The sequence below is a fragment of the Branchiostoma lanceolatum genome, chromosome 15, assembly GCF_035083965.1.
Source record: "Branchiostoma lanceolatum isolate klBraLanc5 chromosome 15, klBraLanc5.hap2, whole genome shotgun sequence".
Classification (NCBI taxonomy): Eukaryota; Metazoa; Chordata; class Leptocardii; order Amphioxiformes; family Branchiostomatidae; genus Branchiostoma; species Branchiostoma lanceolatum.
In genome coordinates, this window is record NC_089736.1 from 15,339,989 (window position 1) to 15,362,927 (window position 22,939).

At 40.6% G+C, this 22,939-nt stretch overlaps 3 protein-coding genes across 3 annotated transcripts; 2 read left to right on the plus strand and 1 right to left on the minus strand.

The window, feature by feature from the left end:
* Positions 1–617: 617 nt before the first annotated feature.
* LOC136420300 (uncharacterized) lies at positions 618–7,547 on the plus strand. The gene is made up of 6 exons (XM_066407148.1): positions 618–653; positions 1,848–2,021; positions 2,467–2,619; positions 4,501–4,592; positions 6,272–6,377; positions 6,615–7,547. The coding sequence occupies exons 1-6, from the start codon at positions 618–620 to the stop codon at positions 7,545–7,547; spliced, it is 1,494 nt and encodes a 497-aa protein (XP_066263245.1).
* A 1,524-nt stretch (positions 7,548–9,071) lies between these two features.
* On the plus strand, positions 9,072–13,401 carry LOC136420544 (uncharacterized). Its single transcript, XM_066407494.1, has 4 exons — positions 9,072–9,579; positions 10,100–10,693; positions 10,814–11,001; positions 12,031–13,401. Exons 1-4 carry the CDS (start codon positions 9,217–9,219, stop codon positions 12,545–12,547), a joined length of 1,662 nt encoding a protein of 553 aa, XP_066263591.1. The 5' UTR covers positions 9,072–9,216; the 3' UTR covers positions 12,548–13,401.
* A 202-nt stretch (positions 13,402–13,603) lies between these two features.
* LOC136420545 (uncharacterized) lies at positions 13,604–15,725 on the minus strand. The gene is made up of 2 exons (XM_066407495.1): positions 15,374–15,725; positions 13,604–14,855 (listed from the first exon to the last, which is right to left on the minus strand). The coding sequence occupies exons 1-2, from the start codon at positions 15,549–15,551 to the stop codon at positions 13,738–13,740; spliced, it is 1,296 nt and encodes a 431-aa protein (XP_066263592.1). The 5' UTR covers positions 15,552–15,725; the 3' UTR covers positions 13,604–13,737.
* Positions 15,726–22,939: the final 7,214 nt, after the last annotated feature.

Here is a 22,939-nt window from a genome sequence, read left to right on the forward strand (position 1 = left end):
ATTTGACTTAATTTGACTACAACTAACTACTTGAAAAAGCATCGTCCTTCATCTCAGTTGAGGACAACGGCATTAAGTTTCTTTAAGTTGAAATTTCCTTCACCATAATATCCACACCTTGTCTCGACACTTCATTGTCACTTAAAACCTTTGTTTACAATAAGCAATGCGGTCTTTAAAAACATCACAAGTCAGTTCTCAAAGCTCGCATTGCTGAGGACAAATGATTTACCGGTAACCAATCTGACAAGCATTAGGTTTGAGAGACTTTTTTGTAGTGGAAAGCTGTGGAGACCACTATTTATCATCACTGTCAGTAAATGTTGATATGAAAGGAGGATTAAGCATTTTCTTTGTAGATGTTTGGCCACAGAAGTGCAATGTACGAATGCATATTTGATCTCATGAAAAAGATGATAAACACAATATTTGCATGCTCCTGTCACCTAAAATCGTAAACGATTACAAAGTGATTTTCTTTCAGGTAGAGTCCCAAAGGAATCATGGATCTGCTCCATACACTTGCTTTTGCTTGCCTCTGCGTTTCCATAGCAACTACGCAGAGGTGCACTGATGACGTGTGTGAGTTCACCCTGGTGGTTCGTTATAAGCGCACCATGTCGCACATCAGAAGTGACGGCGAGGTCAACGGGGTGAGGGCGCCATTTTGAATTCTGTATATTAGGGCTGATCCCGAAGTTGCGTTGCGCAGTAGAGTGCAAGATATTTGACTACCTTTGTAGTTCCTACTTTTAAAAAAAATCTTTAAAACCTGTCTTTTCCTTGATTTTTTTCCCAATTTGGGGACTTATAGGGTTAGAAGGAACTGGTAGGGTCTTAGCTTTCCATTTTGGTTGAAATTTGTTACGCTCAGCAGTTTAGGTGGCGTAAGAAAATATATGAGTTGTTGGGTCATGCGGATGGATACAGACGGGAACTGGGTCAAAGGTAGTGTCTGTTTACTTCCGTGTGTCGTTTCGGCGAGTTTGAGCTGTACAACCCTGATTTCTTTGCATGTTTATCAAGTATACCCTTAAGTCATTGTGACTTCCTGATGGAGAAGAGTTTTTAAGATTGAAGTTAAAATACGTACTTTTTCAGGGCCTTGCTTAAGTGCCTCTTATCATGGTCTCCAATGGGGGCAAGTAGCTTTTGGGGGCAAGTAACGTTGGCATCCTATTAGTCTGATGTAACAGCGTGTTAGGTTTGTTGATCACATTTGAGCAAACAGTAACAACCTTGTTACATTTTCCTTTTATCTAATTGTAGTTTTCTATGACGTCACTGGCCGGTATTAGATGCCTGTGTGTAGGGTCCATTTTATGCCATTCAGTATTATGGCCTCGTAGAAGCCCTTTTCTTGGGAAATCTTGCAGGATTGATGAGACATAGTCTGTGTTTACACATTCAATCTCTCACTGTCTGGGGTTAATGACCCTCTCCCCCAACGTCAGGAAGTTATGGTCGGTTATGTGAGGCAGGGGCTTAAGAAACTACTATTCTAGGGAGCGGTAAACGTTGGGCTGCCGCTAGGAGCGCAGTTTACTCAGGCTAGATGCGATGAGACCGTGCAGGGTGCAGACGTTCATATTTAAGCCTGTACAAACCCCTAATTTGAAGTGGGCTGTCCCTAAATGGACATCATCAGAAATTACTGTGGCGGCGAAATTTTGAAATCTTGCGCCGTATGGAATTGTTTGAATCGGACTTTTTGGACAACTGGGAGGCATGGGATTATGTCATCCTTAACTTACACATGTTTACCTAACTGTCAATACAGATTTCTATTTGCTGGTCCGTGCCCGTTGCAGTAGCACCCAATAATTCCGTATTTACCAACACTCCAGGTTGAGATTCTGACAAATGGAAGCCTTCAGGTCAAAAACAGGTATGTTTCGGACATAGACGGAACTATAGTTCCTGTGGAAGAGACCATCACAGCTGATGGAGTGCTGCGAAACGTAATCCTCGTGAACGACCAGTTCCCCGGTCCCACGCTGGAGGTCATGGAAGGAGCGCAAGTAAACAAATCATCCCCTATCCAATGTTTCATATTGTTTTTATTGTTCTGGTAATTTCATTTATGATAATTGTTGTCGTTTCAAATGTTTTTAAAATAGCTGGATGACCAACTTTCTGTCCTTCAGAATTCCTAGAATACCCCCTGTGGATAGTTTTCTGTCGACAATTAACATTCCAACATTCGTATGGACTAAAAAAAATGCATGACCCCCTTTGGAATGAATTCCTGTGGAGAAATCCCTGTACAATTCCTGGAATTCTTGCAGAATTCTCACACCATTAGGCTCGCCCCTGAGACGTCGCCAAAAACATTCTGAACCATTGATCCAACTTTTGCACAAGCACCAGAAAAATCACTAATTTATACATTTTGTACTTTTGATGTGTTATAGTCGGACTTTTAATAGCTTTTTCATCCTCAACTTTCTATTTTCCCCCGATTAGGTGATCGTGACCGTCGTCAACAACTTGATGAGAGAGGCCACATCACTCCACTTCCACGGCATGTACATGCGCGGTGTGCCATATATGGACGGGGTGCCTTACGTCACGCAGTGTCCCATCCTACCCATGCACAGTTTCGCCTACAGGTTCAAAGTGAGTTACGATAAAAACAGCAGTTTTACATTTGAGTCATAATGAAACGTGCAAACGCCATATTGAATATTACAATTTGCGTTGGGTGCTACTATGTACAATTTTCTGATTACCCGAGTGGAAACTGAGGTCCTGTTTTCGGTTTCTCTATGTAGGGGTGTGTTTGTAGTTATCTGCATATTGTAGAGTGACTGAAGATGGTGTAACCGGAGAATGGCAGGATGGGAAGGTTGGCTTGACAGTCGAGACCAAATTTGGTCCTGCGGGCTGGCAGGAAATGATTGGTGCTTTTGCCGTGAAGTCAAGAACAGACGGATGACCTGCGTGCCGGATCGCCCAGAAGAGCATGTTCTGTGTAAAATTGACATGGTTGTTTCATATCGACATATGTTTTAAGGTCTCATTCCTGTATAACTCCAAGGGGTTACCCTAAAAGAATCCGTACCCCGAAAAAGGAACGGCAGCACGAACGGGTGTTTATATCGGTGGGAAATTCCCTTTTAGCCAGCCCAACTGATCTCAAGTGTCAAACTGATGAAAGCTTGTTTGTTACTGAAGAAAGTTGGCGGTAAAGTTCGGCAGGCGCGCGCGAGGTCGGACGTGCACAGCCCTGTATTTCGGCCGATGCGGTCGAGCGTTTATAACTACAAAATGCCTTTTTTGCGGGTGTAACTAATTACAGATTGGAAATGTTATTTACAGAGATTGGATGAAGTGAGCATTTCTTATAGCTGCATTAAGAACGCGCCCATGTAAAATACACATTATAACATGTAAGCCTATGTGGCGTAAAAACTCATAAATGAGACCTTAAGTATGTGAGAGACTTGACTTGGTACACAGTCTCAGAATCTAGAACAATAGGTCAACATACAGCTGACATTACTAAGTAATTGAAAACCAGGTCTGTGCGTTTGGTATGAACATAGCATAAGTGAATCTGATGATTGACATGGCAAGATGCTAATTATGCAGAACAGAATATAATTTGTATAATTGATGACATTTCATGAATCTGCTGCATTCCATGATAAGGCTTTGAAACATGGGGCGTCTGTTACTGAGAAAGAGAAGAATATCGATAGATATCAATTATACAAATAAATTACCTCATTTGGATGATTAATGAGAAAACAATAAGATGCTATATTGGTAAATGACGGTAATTTTACATCTATATTTGGTTTGAAGATAGCTTGAGTGAATCATATAATTGCCATATTAAGATGCTAATCAGGCAAAACATGAGCTAATATTTCATGACATTTTATAAATCCTGTGTTTCCAAAATCTATAGAGTTGCTTGAGTAACTATTTCATTGCGTAATATCTTATTATCCGGATGTCTATCCTTTATTAACATTCAATGATAGGACCTTCAAACATGTGGCATATGTCAGTGGGAAAGAGGGGGATATCGATAAATATCAATTAGGCAAGTAGAGATCTAATTTGAATGATTGAAGAGAAATGGTATACCATAAATGACGAGAACTTAATACTTACATCAGTCCTTAAAGGCAACCCGAGCAATATTAGGGCCCGAAAATTGGATTTTGAAAGTCAATTTATTTCTTTACATGATAAGTTCAAACAACAATATCAGAATGTATAGCAACGTCCGTGTTGTGATGTGAGAACTCACTGCAAATCTTCAACAGAGTTTTTGTAGGCTCCCGAAACTAAGGGGGTCACCAAACGGCTCGTTTTTTCGCGATTTTAAGATGCTCAGAGTATGACATTATTAAGAAAATATGCTAAACAGATTTCAGCATTTTTTATTTCTATTTTTTTTGGCCTATATTGTTTTGATTGCCTTTAAGGTTAATGTTATTTGGCGAAGGTATGAGGTCGTGGAACTCTAGTTTTATATTACAATAGGCGGAGCCGGCGGGAACACACTGGTATCACAGTCATCTCGGCTCTCAGAAGGAAGATGGTCTGTACGGGGCGTTTATAGTGCACAAGAACAGGTAGGTACGGTGGCCCACAAGAACAGACCTATTTTTATTTCTTGGTATATTATTTTTTTCTGCGCGAACAACAAAGAAATTGTGGTTCAATTTTTTTTTTTGTACAGCGCTCTGTATATCATAACCAGGAGGGCAGTAACATTTACTTTTGGTCTCAGAATTTTTTGCGTTTCGGCGCATGCGCGCCGGAACGCATTGTCCTGGCTTTTACCTTCAAGCATGCAAGGAAGGAACCAGGGAAGCTTGGTTCAACACTGTGTCGCACACAATAACACCTTATATGGCAATACGTTCTCAAATCCTTGTATAGCCGTTGCCTTATATGGCAAGAGAGCACGAAAATGCAGGCAGGCTAGATTTGCATGTGACACAGGACGGCGACCGCATGTAACTGCTACAACTGTTCGGAAATATCATTGCATTGTGGTTTCGGACTTTGATATCCTGAAAAATGACCATATTACATCTATTCCACAAGATTGCAGAAGAAAAAAAATGATTTCGTCAAGAAAACGACCAAAAATCGGCATAAATGATACCATATAGTGAGGTTATAGCATTACGTCCAGAGTGAATAGTTACGTACCGCAGCCTGGCCGATCTGGCAACGCGAAGCACTTCGGACCCAGAAGATCCGGGTTCGTCTCCGTGCATGGATTGGTTCTTTTTTCTTTTTAGATATTGAATATCAAAAATATATATTGATATTATATTAATCTATCAATATCATATTTATGAATATCATTTTTTTTCATTAATAAATAAAGAAATATTTTATATTTGTTATTTTTAAATATTCATTTAATATATACAAGGCCTTTGTCTTATGAACAGGACTTCATAGATTCCAAACCCGGCATTCGAATTTTTCTGTTCATTGTAATGGAAAATACCGTGCAGCGGCTCCTATGCGCGGTAAGATGATTCTTGCAAAACACTCGCCACTAAACTTCTATCCCCGATGTAAACAGAGGCTCTTGATGTTGTTTGCAAAACAGCGATTCTTTGTTACAGTAGCAAATGCTCCATTGTTCAGTATCGACTTCATTCAGACAACACGGACGTGGAAAGTGGCGCCCCTCGGCACAAAACTATGGGAATTTTCATGAATTTTAGCAAAATTACCCAGGAAAATAAGGAAGAAATGTTGTAAATGCGGAAACCAGAATAATACGGATGAGGTAGCTGTTGATTTGTTTGACATTTGGTAGTCATTTTAGATAGAACCTTAGCTGTTATGAACTTCTATTTCACTTAATTACCATAGTGCTGATGATTCAATGGTGCTTTTTCAAATTTTATGTTTTATTGCGTGCCATGTACATAATTACATTGATAGCTTTTATAATGAGCCTATTATACATTTTACAAATAAGTACAAGTTGTAGGCCAAGACCAGCTTTTTCAAAAGCACTTAAGTTAAGTGACGTAACTTCAAAATTGCTTTCCCCAATCTGCCTTTCTCTATTAAAACAGTACTCATTTCCCAAAATGACAATTTTTCTTATAGACTGAACAGCCCTTGAGTGACTTCCTCTGGCAGATTTTACTTCAAGTAAAGGGAAAAGACAATTCACACTTATAAACGTAGCCGAAACGCCAGCTTTTTTTAAAAGCTCTTGTTTTATTCAGTTCTACTGAAACTTCAGATCTTCATGTTAATTTTGTGTGCTTAACAGTATGCCGACGACTCCATCTCTGCCGCTATTTCTTCAAGATTGGTGGCATGACAACTTCAATGAAGTTGACGTGGACGGCAAGACAGAGGCTCTTGGACAATTCTTTGTAGGTTTGCTTTATAAATAATGTAGGTGATGTAAATGTTAATGTAGATAGCAATTCCCTTTTTTTTCAAATGAGGGACTGGGCGATTTTTGAAAGATGGGACGTACGGATTGGAAGCTTTGCCATGTTTCTTACTCTAATATCAATCTATAGATGTAGATAACAATGGCCACACGTCCGGCTATATCGCACTTTCTTGTTAATAATCATTCCACATTCGATTTTCTTAAATCCTAGCCGCTCTCGCAAGATCGTGGATACAGCTTCGACGGTAACCTCCTGACGATTATGAACTTCAAATCTGCCCTTATCAACGGCCGTGGTCGTTATAACAACAGCTCCGCGCCTCTCACTACGTGTGAGATATCGCGAGGAGAAGCCTTACGGTTCCGCCTCATCCACGCAGGCGCAGAGTACACCTTCCGCGTGTCCATCGACGCGCACAGCATGACGGTCGTAGCAAATGACGGACATGACGTCGAGCCGGTCCAGGTTCAGTCCATCCTCGTCTTTCCGGGAGAGTCTTACGACTTTGAAGTAGTCGGTGATCAGCCAAGTGGTAACTACTGGATCCGTGCCCAGACGCTGTGGGCGGGAAAAGGGCCCGATGTAGAGCCAGAGGACCGACTGCAAGAGGTGAAAGCCATCCTGGCATATGGCAACGCCCCTGCCGATAAAGACCCGATGACGACCATGCAAACCTGTACCGAAAACAGCCCGTGCCAAGTTCTGAACTGCCCTTTCCCGGCGTTCCCCCAAGGCAGCAACACGGAATGTGTCTACGTCTCAGACCTGAACAGCACAGAAGAGTATTCAATGTCGGACGAGTCAGAAACGGAGGAGTACTTCTTCAACTTCGGATTCCTACTTGACTCCTCAGTAAATGGTCGAAAGTTTGCCTCCCCCAAAAAGCCACTGATTTTTAAAGCACCCTATGACGTCACCCCCTGCGAAGCCGCCTGTGAGACGGACGGATGTAAGTGTACCTACATGGCGGAGATTCCACACGGGAAGACCATCAGGTTTGTGTTGATGAACCTCGGCGTAGGAAATGGAGGGCACCACGCCATCCATCTCCATGGTTACGACCTCAGGGTTCTGGCCATGGGATTTCCAGACTACAACGAAACAACGGGTGAGTTTTCATTCCAATCACACCAAGATTCATAAAAGCCAAATGCGAACACCAATTTCGAACTTAAGTTAGAGAAACACCAACAACAAACAGTGCAACACGCAGTGGGATGACGAAAAAAAATTGTATAGGCGACCTTCTAAACTCTGAATATGGTATTCGGTCTGAAAGGAGTATCATATAATGAAAACGCTTTTTTTGTTTGCATTGCATACCCGGTAAACCGCATCAAGGCGTAACAAACCAGGTTTGTACTGAAGAGTACAAGCTGCATATCCGGACAGATTTATATGATCCACATACACCGGGAAGGACCTCTTTAAGTGTGTTGGGTTCTTTAACGTGCTGAGGTTGGCTCTCCTCAAAAACGGGACCTCCATTTAACGTCCTATCCGAGGGACGTCCCTAACCGAAGCTCATTTTACTTGAGTAAAGTGGGGAAAGTCGTGTTAAGTGCCTTTCCCAATGGCACAACGTCAACGGGACAAATAAGGGAACCCCGGATTCGAACCCGGTATCTCTGAGTTCTGGGGCCAAACACCCTGCCACTACGCCACCACACTTTTTGAGGCTATAATAGTATAATTTTCTCTTTGTTCATTGGTTTTCTTAATGCCCAACGCTGACATCGACTGTGGGAACGAAAACAAATGCATTGTGGCTTCCTGGAACGGCACAAGGGCGAACTTGAACTTCAACAGGCCTCCCATCAGGGACACTGTCGTCATTCCTGCCCGTGGTTACACCGTTATAGAGTTCAGGTTCGTGGTTACTGTTTAAGGAAACCCAAGCAATATTAAGGCCCGAAAATCGGATTTTGGCAGTCAATTTATTTAGTCATTTCTATACATGATCAGTTGAAAAAAACTATCAATATATAGCGACGTACATGATGCAAAAATACGTAGTTGTGATGTGAGAACTCACGGAAAATCATCGCCAAGGTTTTTTCAGGCTCGTGAAACTAAGGAAATCATCGTACGACACGTTTTACGTGGTTTTAAAATGCTCAAAGCATGAAGTTATTACGCAAATGTGCTCAATGGTGTTAGTAAATGTCACTACCACAAAGATTTCAGCATTTTTTAAATTTCCATATTTTGGGCCCTAGTATTGCTTTGGTTGCCTTTAATCTATTACCTTCTCGAAGAAGATGATTTTTTTGCGACGCGTCAGGTCAGATCTCGAGGCGGAAGCATTTCATAGATTGCATCCTACTTCTGCCTTAAGCATAAGAGGAGGGTTTTCACTTGACTAAAATTTGACTTAACGGGCGACGGGAGCTGATGACCCTTATATTACAGTCTTCACTTTCTAATGGGTAGAAGTTAAAGGAAAGCTAAAAAAAAAAAAACTACTGTGCTTAATATATTACAAAGTCAAGTTTTTAATTTCAAGTTGTTACACATAAGTCCGTAATAGTTCTTGGATTTTCCACCGTTTGCAACTTATGTCATGCTGACGCCTTCTCACCTGATAATTAAATTATATGACGTAACTGTTCTAGATTTTTCACCTGATGATTTAATTATATGACGTCAGTGTTCAGTGTGTCATAATTGGCCGCTTGCACGTGACGTCATAGAACACGTGACCTTGTTTATGCCGCCATCTTGGGTGTCAGAACAGCGGGAGTTTCGAATTTTGTCGTCTGCTATTTTGTGTATGTGCGTGGGTGCGTGTTATGTGTAAAGTTTTGCCGTCATGAGCGACAAACGCCCGTCAGACGACGGGATAGCGCTTTCCAGTTATGTCTCGAGTTTGGGCCGGGATGACAAGACACGATACAGGCAGAAATGCGGCATGCTGGGGACCGGCGACCCGTATTTACTGCCGACGTCCAGGATGCTTCCTGCCTTGAACTGCGACATACTGCCGGGTGTTGAGTTCCCAGATATTTACATCTATCTTATCAGTAAACCATCAGAATATACTGGCGAATCAATGAAGGCCTATAAGAGCCTGGATGCGTACAAATACTTCGTGAGTGGTAAGGTGGACGACGTGCTTGTTTCGAGGCAGCACAACACAACATCGGACAAGCACATCTATCTAATAAGATCCAAGGTAGGGGTCGAAATTATTTGTCACGTTGGATACAAATTGACATTTTATCTTCATCTAACATCTAGATAAATCTGTGTACGTACGTACCTGTGCCAATAGTGATAATATGCTGTAAACGGTGTACGGCCTTGTAAGTCTAAATTTTGCATGCAAAATCGCGTAATCCGTAGCGTTGGCCGAGCGGTATAGCGTTCGTCTCGCAATCTGAGGGTTGGTGGTTCAAACCCCAGTCGGGCCATTTCATGCAATGGGCTCTTTTTACCGTTTTTATATCTCTTTTTAGTTTACCTTTTTACTTTGTGTGATGTGAATGATTCTTAAAATGGTATATACTGCTTTCTCTACAACTCATTTTTTTGTGTCTGGCAATATCTACTAACTGCTTAGTGATATGCACAGTATTTAGTGCCCTGATTAGTTTTGATAGACCAAGGAGGTTAGACATAAGGAGGATAGATATAGACCATTGCTCAAAATGCATTTTAGCTGAATTAGTAAATCATCTTGTTTGTTTTTTCAGGTAAAGCATTCAATGGCCCTTAGGACCAAGGCAGTTAGTGTGTGGGTTGCAGTGCAGGAGGATGGGGCAGTCATAACTGGCCACTGTGACTGCATGGCAGGAGTGTCTGAAGTGTGCTCACATGTGGCAGCCACATTGTTCTACATTGCCAAAGCTGCTGATATGAAGACATCATGTACTTCCAAACCATCTCAATGGAATAAACCGCAAAAGAGGAAGCCACAGACAGCACATGCAGAGGCCAGTAGTATCAACTTTAAAAGGCCGAAGCACCCACTGCTGGACAACACCCCACCAAAGATGCCAAAAACAGCAGCAACAGGACCCTCCCTTACAACCAAAACACAACAGCCCATGGCCACAGCAAGCCAGAGGGAGACCTTTCACAATATGATAAGGGACTCAGGAGCCAAACCTGCCTTACTTTCCCTTGTGAAAGGTTTCAATGACTCCTACATACCATCAGTTGTTGCCCTCAATATGCCCTCCCCACTCTGCCAGCTCTTCAGGACAGAATACATGCAGCTCAGCCATCATGATCTCACACAAAAGTGTGAAGAAGAGGCCAGCAGGCTTTCTTTCAGCACAGAACAGGTTAGTCATCTGCACACATTTTGATATTAAGTATAATTATGTGAAAAAAAACATTTACCTCATTGATATATTGTTATAACTGCTCAAATCAAATTCATTTTCCTTCACAATTTGTTAAAGGTGGCTGCCCTGGAGAAGACCACAAGGCTGCAGACCAAGAGTAACACCTGGTTCCAGTATAGGGCAGGACGAATCACTGCATCGAACTTCAAGACTGCTGTGAGGACGAATCCTGACAATCCGTCAATCTCCCTGATAAAACGGATCTGCTATCCGAACGCCTACAAGTTCAGCACTACAGCAACAAGGTAACATTTGAAAGTTGTTCTTGGTTTGAAACTGTTTTTAGTTGTATGTTACTTATTGCTGAAACATTTTTTGGTGATTTCAATATCCTTGGTGTAATGTTAGCTTTTGTTGAAGTGAGCTCTTTGTGTTGCTGTCATTTCAGTTTTTGATTTATGTTCAGTTTTTGATTTATGGATCCATGAGGTGTTTAATGGTGTTCTAAAAGATGGTTCTTGCATGAAACACCCCAAGATATCTGGACATGATTCATCTGAAAAAGGACATGTTAAAATCTGGTTAATCGATCAGACCATGTACCTCCTGAAATTTGACACCATGAAAATACACTTGAAATTGGGGACAAGGGCAAGAAGTAACATTACTTTTTATGTAAAGCATGAAGTTCAGTCTACAAATTCTCATACATTGCCCATTGTTAGTGTTTTTTGTGCCCTGGGAAACCAAATTTCTTTCAAAGGGTGGGGGAGGGGGGGTAAGAAAAACAGTATATAGTGAAGTGAACTTTATTGCTCAACAATCGTACATGGTACAATGAAATCAACAATCTGTTCAACAATCTGTTCTATAATTCTAAGTACAAAATATTTTCGAAACCAGTGTATTTGTTACAATAAATATAGTAATGTATGGGTAATTCTGTCTCGCTTTTCGAATGATTTATGGAGAAATTGACCTATGTACATAGATATAGGAGTCGGACATGACAACAGCACATAGAAAATATCGCTCTGTGTACCAGATAGGGTGAAGTTTGTCTTAGTAGTAATAGTCTGTAAAAGCATATCTCTCTCTCTTTGCTATCAGTTGGACAATTCATCACAAAGTGGAAATCATCTTCAACACTTCCATTACATGTGGGACACAACCTCTGAGTGGCTGGTGTGTTGTGGTGTCGACCCTTTTCAACTTCTAAGCAATGTGCACTGATTCTCAGCTTTGTTATGTTATTTGCAAACCGTTTATGAATTGATGTGAGATATGTTTCCATGCCAAAGTGCTTTTTGATTTTATGGTATTCATATTTTCAGATGGGGATGTCAGCATGAGAGTACTGCGATTAGCAGCTACAAGGAGGTGCAGCTGAAGAGTCATGACCGTCTTACTGTGGAAGAGTCAGGATTCCACATACATAAAGAGCACAGCTTCCTGGGGGCCTCTCCTGATGCACTTGTCACGTGCAAGTGTTGTGGAGAGGGCCTCCTGGAGGTGAAGTGTCCTATGTGTGTGAAGGACAAATCCATTCTGTCCGAGGCTGATCAGCGTCAGTTTTGTTTGGAGTTAAGGGAGCAGACTTTACAGCTGAAGCAAAGTCACCCCTACTATTTCCAGGTACAGGCCCAGTTGGCATGTACTGGTCGCAAATACTGTGACTTTGTAGTATGGCGAGGTGTGGGAAAGACAACACAGGAGCTCCACATAGAGCGTATTTACCCTGATGTTGCCTTCCTCTCTCCACATGTAGCCAGAGCAAAAACCCTGTTCCAGAAGTGTATCATGTTAGAACTGCTTGGTAAATATTACACTGTAGCTTCTGCACAACACTGAACATCTGAATATTGATGCCTTGTAACAAAGCGCTGCGATAATGATTTCAATTTTTAAATGCTGCTGGTTTTTACAATGCTGTAATTTATCTAATTTTGAGTGAAAATTGCACTAAATTTATATTTCGGCTTCTGTGCCTTCATGTTACTATGTAATATTATTGTTGACCTGAAACTTGGAATAGCTTAGGTCCATACATATGTCGAGACATTGGATTTCACTTTTCAGATGTAGCCCTTTAGAATGCTGTTATAATGAAATCCTTTATCATAAATCATCATAGATCAATATAATCAAAAATATAATACAACTTAATATAAAAGAATAACTGATTAAGTACACATCTCATCCTGTAGGTATTGCAAATACACATACTTTTTCTAACTACAGAAATATGGATCTGAATGAAGCATCACTATATTACCATATCATCATTAAAACTATTAAAAGAAGAAGAATGCTACCATAAATATGTATAGAGACCTGTGTAATGTGACAAATGTTTATCAAATAATTAATGTACAAAACTTGTGGTATTACCATCATATAACCTGGTGATAGGTTGAAACCAGGTAATTTTTTCACAGTGTGATTTTTTGATACACATGTATAATACTGTATATTGAGACAGAATTTTTCTATTGTCACAATAGGCTCCTGTTTAATATCAATAAACATGTTTGATGCTGTACATATAAGTATATCAATGATTGCTACATGTAGTTTCTCTTTATGAACCATAACACCTAACCTCTTTCCTCGATTTACACAAGTTTGTGATCATGTAGCTGTACCTTATTACCTAGTACTACCTACTAGTATATATATTTTAGCAGCATGGTACCCACCTGTGTTGCTGTTGGAAGCACTTATACTGGTAGGAAGAATCCTGGTACCCCTGAGTCTTTCTATTGGATTCTGCCAGATGCATGAACAGAGGAATCACTCACAGATTTGAAAATTCATTACTCAATCGGGACAACTGAATTACATAGGTTGCATAATGCACAAGACACCTGAACAATTTTGTCAAACGTTGTCAGGTCACAGTTTGGGTTTGTATTTGTGTAGGGAATTTCTACTGGGCCATTGAGCATAGTGTACTTTTGTCGTAGAGTTCCAATCACACGCTCCACATGAATTCGAAGGGATGCTAATGCTCTTGTTGAGTCAACGTCTTTCTTACTCAGTTATTTTTTTCCTCTTGTAAATGGAGGAATTGATAATGAAGCTCCGTATGTGGCCAAGGTGCCTTTAATGTCAAATCCCCGGTCTGCAAGTACCTGATCACCGGGTAGCAGTTTTTTTATAAACCCACTTTTTTCAGTAATAGACTTGTCGCTGGTTCTCCCTCCCCAGCCTTTTGAAATAAAGGTTATCACACCTTGTGGTGCAATAGCAATAAGGTATTTCAAGGTGTTTCTTGATTTGTAGGAGGAATAAGTCTGTGACTGAGCTTCTTGGTCGCTGGACTTCTCAAGTGTAACCTCGAAACAGTCTATGATTGCCACACATTTTCCATACCTTCCTCTGAAAGCCATGGGAAGTGTTTTTCTAAGTTCTTCTCTGTCAGGCCAGATGACGGCAGTTGGTACCAGTAAAGCATAGAGAAGATCCACAACTTGATGTACAGTTCTTGAAATGGTAGACATGTGAACACCAAAGCGATAAGCCAGGTCCTGGTGGAAAATGTTTAATCGCAACTTCATCAGTGTTATCAACAACTGCTGGAAGTGTGAGAGTTTAGTATTTCTTCGTTCTGTCATGTGCGATGATATCAAAGTAAGAACAGCATTAAATACATTGTAATTTGGCAGACCGGTGTAAAATTTTACCTTTTCACTATTAGCCATGAATACCTGCTCTGTGAGTGATAACGATTCAATTTTTTCTCTAAGTCTATAATTTTCAAGTCTGAGATTTTCGCACTCTGTTGCATAATCAACTGGCTTTTCACCGGTGGCACTGGTGTGCCTGCTGTCCATTTCCACTGGATCTGATGATGCACTTGCCACAGTATCTTGTGCTGGTAGGCTGACACTGGCCATGGGGTTATGCAGAGCTGACACTGGACTTGATGCACTTGCCACAGTATCTTGTGCTGGTAGGCTGACACTGGCCATGGGGTTATGCAGAGCTGACACTGCATCCTGATCAGTTTTGGCTTGTTCCTTTCTTCGAATTTTTACCTTTTGTCGCTGTTGAAATATTTCAAAGTCACGATTACGTTTTCTCTTTACAGGCGATGATACATATGCAAAAAGTGACGGAACGTAGTCGGGCGATAATGTGTCATCACTCTTCTTTCCTGAAAAAAAAAATACTGAACATTAATTTTTCTATAAGGAGGCCTCCGGGTTGAAAATGAAAGCATTGAAATGTGTGCCAGATTTGTTTATATGTATATGAAGACTCTTAGCATGTCTAGGCTAAGTATTTCAAGTTTTAAAAAAATGCAAAGTATAAGTTATAATACGAGTTTACCGGCACATCGGCCACCAAAATAGGCCTGGCAACTTCAAGCAACATCCTCGTGAACCTTACACACGGCATTTGAATTCTATTAAACTGATTCCGGATCGTCGGTTATCTCTAAAAGTGGAGCTAAATGAGTGTAGATTATATTTCATAGCACACTTCGTGAGCGATCTGGGGGAGGGGGGCATTCTAGATGGATTACGTTACGAAAACAACTGAGTAGCAGACGGCATCTTTTTTCTCCGGATTTCTCTTACCACGAATGTTTCCGCGAACAAAGCACGCATTAAAAAACTATCAATGAAGTTGTCAAAATTTACCGTGTGTCATAATATGGATGCTACCTACCTGAGATGAAATGTGTACTACACAACCTGCTTGAATCGGTTGGCAGCCAGTCTTCCCGTTTTACGGCTGCAATCCACCTTCCTCTTCTCGGTTCATCGCGCGGAAATCGATAGAAAGACTCGGGACAACCAGTATTCTTCCTGTTATGGCATCCGACAGCAGCACAAGTGTGTACCATGTTCACAAAACAAGTGTAGATACAGCGACACGATCACCTACGTGTGTAAATCGAGGAAGTTTGACAGATGTCCTTGAGTGCACAATGCCACCCAACGTGGCCGCGTGGTGAGATATTTGACACCCAACATGGCGGCCCGCCTCTGTGACCTCTGACCCGTGACGTCAATGCAAGTGGCCAATTGTGCTTTTGAAAGCAGCTATTCAATCGAACATGGATAGTGTTATAAAGAGACTGTAACAATGTACAGAGAACATATTCAAACACAAAAACGCTGATGTAGAACTGAAAGCCACTACAGGTAAGGCTTTGCACCACATCTATTAAACTGTCTATTTGTATAAGGAAAATGTTGAGTGAGGAAAAAGGAATAGAAGCTGTCTAATTTTTAAAGACATCCTTACAATCAGTGAATCTATCTGTAAATATTTCTCCAGCCATTTCTATCCTATCGATTTATCCTATCATTCCTTTTCTCATATGATTATACTATTCTGTACAATGTTTGACTTCTGATGTCTCACTTAACTGCATCTTGATAAGGCAGAAACGTTTGAGGCTATGGCAAAGGGATACGAGCCATGGGCTCTTAAAGGCATTGTAATTGCTAAGAGTGCAACATATCTGATGAAGATCCATGAAGTCGTTCGTGTGCAAAGTTCGAAAGTTTAGGTAAAAGGTACTACGCTATTAAATTGGTTCGCATGAACAAGAGCTCTGGCTGAGTCTTAATCTTCATTTTTGGTAAGCCTGGGTGAGCTTTTATCCCGTGCGAAAGACAATATCGGGTTACAGGTGTTCCCGCGCGCGGTTGCAGGGCTTTTTTGTCAGCTTGATTGCCAGCGTCCCGCCCGTGTAAATCATGCTTGGTTAAGTATTTTGCATCCACCTGTATGCAATCCGCATCCACATTTATGCGTGATTGTTGATGCCTTTCTTTCAAGTTGTCTAGGCATTTACTGATAGTATAGGGAAGTATTTAGACAAGAACTCGGTGTTGGGTAATAGTGATGATTTTTATACATTTTGTATTCTACTAGTCTTAACACAGGTAGCCTCTTTTACTGTTTAAGACCATTCTCCGCCTGCATCTACCCTTGTTTTAAGTGTTCTGCCTCGCCTTGACGACCATGGCTATGATACCTAGCGTGTTATATTTAATGTCTACCTTTGGACAGGTCCTTGAACGCCAGAAATTGGTTAGTTGAAAACTCTTTGGCTTTCTCATACGGACGCTTCTTTTCTGCAGACGGTCTTCACTTTGGTCGTTTTGGGAACTTTACGTACACGTGTCACTAACGTTATATAAAAAGAACTATGAATGAAACTGGATCTTACATGTCGCTATGTTACATAAGAAGTCACCATATGTCTAGCCTCCTTCGCAGACTTCCTATGAACAGCGGCGTATATATTGGGGGGGGGGGCAAGGTTCTCTAAAGGGAGTTGTGTAGCCAAGGGAGTTGTGTAGCCGAGGGACGCTGTTCATATCCAGTCTGCTTCAAGTCGGGCCCAGCAAAGGAAAGGTGATTAAGACAGCCATTCATAGAAGCTATTGGCATGTTCGCGCAAGGGTAATTCACATGTTCGCGCAAGGGTAATTCACACGTACGCGAGGAACAATTGACTGAATGGCCCGGCACACGCCTGGTTTGTTACAGGAGTTTACAGCTGAAACAAAACATGGATAACACACCAGTCGGGGTCAGAAACGGAGGCTAGTTTAACTATCTCTTCAATCAATGTGGGCATTTATTCTGTTGAAGGCAGCCGGACAGTTTGTCGGATTTTCAAATCTAGTCCGGAACCGGCAGAAATGGGGAGGGGGGGCTGGCATGCAAGGTCGCTGAATTAGACAATCACTTTAGAAAGCAAATACCTGCCTTAGTATGCAACATCATCTTCAGCTCCTTCGCGAAATTATCCAAATTGAAATCAAATCGATTTGCCATGGCAAGCTAGATCGCTAGTCCCATGAAACAAGCTCTCCTTTGACGGCGGCTTTCATGGTCTGCAACAAGATCTTGTAGTGGACAAATAACCACTACCATCGTCGAGACGGTAGTACGTGTATCTGGTAACAAATTGACTTTCCTTGACCTATAGCCAGGCCGACAAAACAATCTTTGCTTTCTGTGGTAAGTTGAAATGTTTTGATTTTTTGTAACCGATTGTGATCCCGGTGACCATTAGGAAATGGCAGGGTCGGTGAATTCAGGGACGTGACAACTCACTGCCGGGAGGTGCGTGCGGTTTTTGGGGGGCCAGGGGACGCCGGAGTTCACAAGTCTATGTCGATAGCCCCTAAGTGTTTTTTAATTTCCCTTTGCTGGGCCCGACTTGAAGCAGACTGGATATGAACAGCGTCCCTCGGCTACACAACTCCCTCGGCTACACAACTCCCTTGGCTACACAACTCCCTTTAGAGAACCTTGCCCCCCCCCCCCCCCCAATATATACGCCGCTGTTCATAGGAAGTCTGCGAAGGAGGCTACCATATGTCCCAGGTAGGTAAAAATTAGACTGGGGGTGCTAACAGCAGAATAACTTCTGTAAAGGTGGGGAATGAAAGCCTAGGGTAGCTTCAGGGGCAGGTTGGCTTCAGTGCCGAGCGATTAACTGATATAGCAAGACAGGAAAAGAAAGGTTTAACAACCTAGCATTCTAGAAAAAGAACAGACAGGGTGAAATGCTGAACCAGTGACATGAAGACTAGTAACTCATAACCATCTCGTTTGATGTCTGTCGTTTTTGTGTAGCCAGTAGCAAGCCAAGAGTAATTCGTTGCGATAGCTTTGATATGGGCTTACATAACATAATGATTTCAGCTTGAAAAAAAAAAAAAACTCATCCCGGTACTCATTACGGCGTCTGTCATTGTAAGCACATTTGTGGCCGTATCGGTCACACATCAATACCTGACCCATTGACTGTGATAGAATATAAGTTAGTGCTATTCCTGTTCTGTAAGTTAAATACATGTACATGTATATGTTCATGTCTTCACGTCAAACAAACAAACAAACATCTGTTGTTGAAGTCTTCCAGGCTCTCATACACACACAGTCTGTACCTGGTGCTGTCAGTTCTTTCACAAAGCATGTATAATGTGCAGAGTCGTCCAAATTAAGTCTCACATAGGTGGTATTCAGTCGTTCATCAAAACCATGATTTTCACCTATGTCTATAACAGAAAATAAAACAAATCTTATGAAGTTAAAAAAATGAAGGAAGTGTTCGACTGTTCAATAACATGTGGGGAAGGTCCGGCTGTATCTATCAGCTAAGAAGTAATTTGCAGTGGATGGCCACAAATCCTTAGCTTAGAATCGAAACTGTGCATTATTATATGCAACTGAATTGCCATGTTAACACATAAGTATGAATGATATGATATAAAGTGATAGAAAGCTCCGCATCATTCCTCCTCGGTAGTGTGTGCTCGCTCTCTCACCAGTGTGTGAACCTACTTTTTGAGTTTATCCCTAGTAGGAACCCCGTACATATGCAAGTAGTATTACTCTATTAAGTCATAACATATTACGTAATTTTAGCTAATGGAAGTGAGTGAGTGACAAAGATGCCCGAAGTATCATCCAACCCACGTGTAAAGAAGACAAGGAAAAGGAAGGCCAATGAGGATGGTAACAAGCATGACTTGGCACCGACAGACAATGGACTGACTCCAAAAGAAGCTCTTGCATGTACAAATGGCGTGACTGTAGTAATAATTGTTCACAGCACCCCGCCAAACAACAAGTCGACTTGAAGCACACCTTTTTGAAGTCAGCTCCGATAGGTCTGGAGGATTTCCGGAACCAGCCAATAAAAAAAAGGCAGGTTATTTGTATGTTATGTTTACCTTCACAGCAGGATATGAAAGAACCGCTGAAATTTCCCATTTATACTAGCAATAAAGCTACAAGTAAACACATTCTTTAGTTTTATGAACTCTATTGCTTACGAGTAAAACTACGAAACAGGGCAAAGGCAATGGGATCAATTTCATATTTAAAACAGTAAGCAAAGTGGCATAACTTGCAAAAGTTACTTGCTTTATTGTCATTTTTAATTTCTACAACAGAAAGGGTGTTGCGTGCTAAAGGTTCGGCTTGACCTGCAGCAATCATAATGATTTTAAACATTATTTCATTATACATGTATAAAAACAGCAACGGTTCCTTTGTTTTTTTAACTGTTTATAAACTTTCTTCCTAGTACTCTTATTGTCGAAAAAATTTGTCGTCACCAAGTTAATTAGAGTTACCGTAATCCTCGTTAGATACCTTCAAATGACATTATGCAAATGTTAAGGTGTGACAAGCTGTTCAATGTAACTGTCGTTGTGTTATATATCATATAGTAAACGTTGCTTTGTATTAAACAGGGACAGATTAGTTACGAGCTCTACACCTTTAGATAAAACTGCGGAGAATTTCTAAAACCAAAACATGAATCAATATGGAATTTTAATTCTCAACAAAGATGGACTCTACTTGGCAGCTGTACATATCAATAAACCAGCATATCAAAACCACTTACAAGATCTTATTAGGCACAGCCATGACAAAAGTTCCGGGGGCAAACTTCCAACTTGAGAAAACAAATATGAAAATGTGCAAGAGATACCGAGACAAAATGAGCACAGGCAAGTGTAGTAGATATCTTTGAATTAAGTAAAAGATAGAGAGCACTGCAAACAACAGAAGATTACAACGCAGGTTGCCTCAGTACTAAGAAACATGGGAGTAGGCTTTCGAAGGATCATAAGAACGAATGGCAGAAAAGAATGATGTTTTAAAAAAGGCAATTGAAGAAACAAGAGTTTGATGAAGAGGGGCTTCTCACCCATTTAAAATCCATGTCAACTGGAAGTCCGGAAACTTTTAGAAGTCTCTGCAACTCCCGTAACATATATGAGAAGTTGCTTTCGTGTACATGTGCCCGAAAGACCCATGGCACAACTATACCAGTAATAACATATTGTAAAGAAGGCAGCAGCATCACGAGCGGAGGTGAGGTGAGCCGGAAAAAACTCAGGAAGGCAGACTCCACTCGGCAGGTAAAGAAATGTTCCGTTCTTTGCATCACGGCAAGCTGGACAGGTATGTCAAATTAATTGATATGGGACAAATCCAGCACTTGCCAAGGATTGTAGAAGTGACAATATCTGTGGCCTTGTACATATGATGGGGGACCTGCACCCAAGAGTTCCGCTATTCTAACAATCGTTGTTACGTTGCGTAGATTTTGTTTGAAATTTTGATGGAATGTAACAACTGTCATGTTTGGCAAACATTTATTTTGTCATATCTATTCCCCATTGATTTGTTAGGATTAGTTTTATTCATTATTTAAGTTCTGATAATTTTGTTAATTTGGACTTTGTCATACCCATTTACCATTGATTTTGTCAACATCAGTTCTGTTTGATGACAACATTTTGTCATCTTTAGTTGATATTGATTTACTTATTTGCAATGATGTTATTATTTTTTTTCTGTAAATAAATCAGCGTTCTGCTATGTTTATTCACCTTTTGTTATCCTGCTATTGTGTTCGTATATTGGCTATTATCTATATTTACGTTGTAGCTTATTTCCATTTCCACCTTATTGTTTTGGATCTGTGGCTTGTGCTTTTCCTGCACTGTAATTATCTCTGTTTGTATTGTGTGTTTTGTTACATTTTGCTAAGAAAATGATGATACAAAAGGAAAGTTCTAGCTGCCTTAGGGTACCTAGAATACATCCATAGGACCATCGCCGTGTCGGTACATCAATCTATTCATTTCAATATAACTTGTTATATTGTATACTAGACTAGATGATAGTAAAGACTCAATTCTATTCTTCTTTTAAATTTAGTCCTACGTTTTGTCATACAGAGACCACATTGGTTTGTAGGGGTTTAGAAAGTCCTCTATCGATCTGTATCTTAATGTTGAAACTTTTCTTTCCATTTTTGAACACCGCGACTGTCACACATATAGAATAGCAGGCTGCATGTAGTTAAGTCATTCCATGATGCTAGACTTTTTTTCTTCTCTCTCTCATGTTTTGGAGAGCTTTACTTGAAAACTGAAACTGCGCATAGTTATATTCACATGAAATATCATGTAAATGCATCAGTATGAATTGTATAACTACTATATGATATGATACAATATTCTAAAATTTGTCATTTGTACGTTTTTTTCCTCAGATAAAGCACTTTCTGCCAGAGACCATTTTGAAATAATTCTTAGGTATTTTGCTGGTCCTCCGCACCTTACTCAGGAAACTTATCTCCCTTGTAGCTGCCGAGGCTGTCATAAATCCAGCTACATGTGAAATTTAATACATCTGATTGTTTGAGTTTGCTTCGTTGTCTTTCAAACTGAATGTATCATTGATCGGAGCTGAAATCTGATTTTGTCGTCTTCTTTGTACAGAAGGACGATAAGTGAGGATGGTAATCTAAACCTTCAAATAACAACGGATTTGCAAAAGCAGTGGCAACAGACTCAAGAATCTCATCGTGGGAACTTTAGACCACAAACATCTACAGGTGAATCTGGGATTTGTGAAGAAGAAAAAACAGCACATTGTAGCAATTGTGACGAAAGAAGCTTACAGCTAGAGATATGACACCTGAAGACACCATTGAAGAACGGTTAAAGCCATCCCCGTGGCTTTGAAAATAAACTTCAAAAGAAGATCTGTTGTTGTTTATTGTTTCTCCTCATCAGGTGAATAACATAAAGATTATCACTTGCAATATCATTACTGCTACATCCACATGTGGTGCTTAGGTGATGGCTGAGAGTTCTGTATGAACGTTTTGAGACGGCCTTTCATAAACAAGTCCGACCCACGGTTTGTCGAGTTGAGTACTCAGTGATTCCGAAAGTTGATCCACTTTAAATTACTCTGTTCATAGCTACTAGACATTGGAATTGGTCTTTATCCTTCTGTCACGTAAATATGGTAGATAAATTCATTGTTAAAAAGAATGGAGAATGGTTTTGTCAGTTAGGCCATGTCGATTTGTTATATTGAAGTACCTCAATCGTCGTCCGTTTTAAACAAACGGCTAAAGAATATCAAATACATGACGTGAATTGTAAGCGAAATATTTCAGGAAAGTAATCCCTGGGATACATAAGCTTATTTTAGAGTGAAAGAAGAAGATGTGTAAGTAGAAAAAAAGTGAGTGTATTATTTGGGAGACCGTACTCTGTGTTTATTCATTTGTTCATGGCCTTCTTTCGAAAGAATGTAATTTCAGATGCCCGAAGTAGCATCCAGAACACTTATGAAGAAGGGAAGGAAAAATAAGAGCGAAAAGGACAATTAAAAGCAGAAATAAGGCAGACAGCATATGCAACACCTTAGTTTCAAACTGAA

What these genes read in the sequence shown, in the direction of transcription:
- LOC136420300 (XM_066407148.1), top strand. Translation starts at nt 618, where the DNA reads ATGTCGCACATCAGAAGTGACGGCGAGGTCAACGGG. An exon ending in AGGTCATGGAAGGAGCGCAA is followed by an intron (nt 2,022 to 2,466) that starts GTAAACAAATCA and finishes TCCCCCGATTAG; the next exon opens with GTGATCGTGACCGTCGTCAA. An exon ending in AGGCTCTTGGACAATTCTTT is followed by an intron (nt 6,378 to 6,614) that starts GTAGGTTTGCTT and finishes CTTAAATCCTAG; the next exon opens with CCGCTCTCGCAAGATCGTGG.
- LOC136420544 (XM_066407494.1), top strand. Translation starts at nt 9,217, where the DNA reads ATGAGCGACAAACGCCCGTCAGACGACGGGATAGCGCTTTCCAGTTAT. An exon ending in TCTATCTAATAAGATCCAAG is followed by an intron (nt 9,580 to 10,099) that starts GTAGGGGTCGAA and finishes TTGTTTTTTCAG; the next exon opens with GTAAAGCATTCAATGGCCCT. An exon ending in TTCAGCACTACAGCAACAAG is followed by an intron (nt 11,002 to 12,030) that starts GTAACATTTGAA and finishes TCATATTTTCAG; the next exon opens with ATGGGGATGTCAGCATGAGA.
- LOC136420545 (XM_066407495.1), bottom strand. Translation starts at nt 15,551, where the DNA reads ATGGTACACACTTGTGCTGCTGTCGGATGCCATAACAGGAAGAATACT. An exon ending in TAGTACACATTTCATCTCAG is followed by an intron (nt 14,856 to 15,373) that starts GTAGGTAGCATC and finishes TTTTTTTTTCAG; the next exon opens with GAAAGAAGAGTGATGACACA.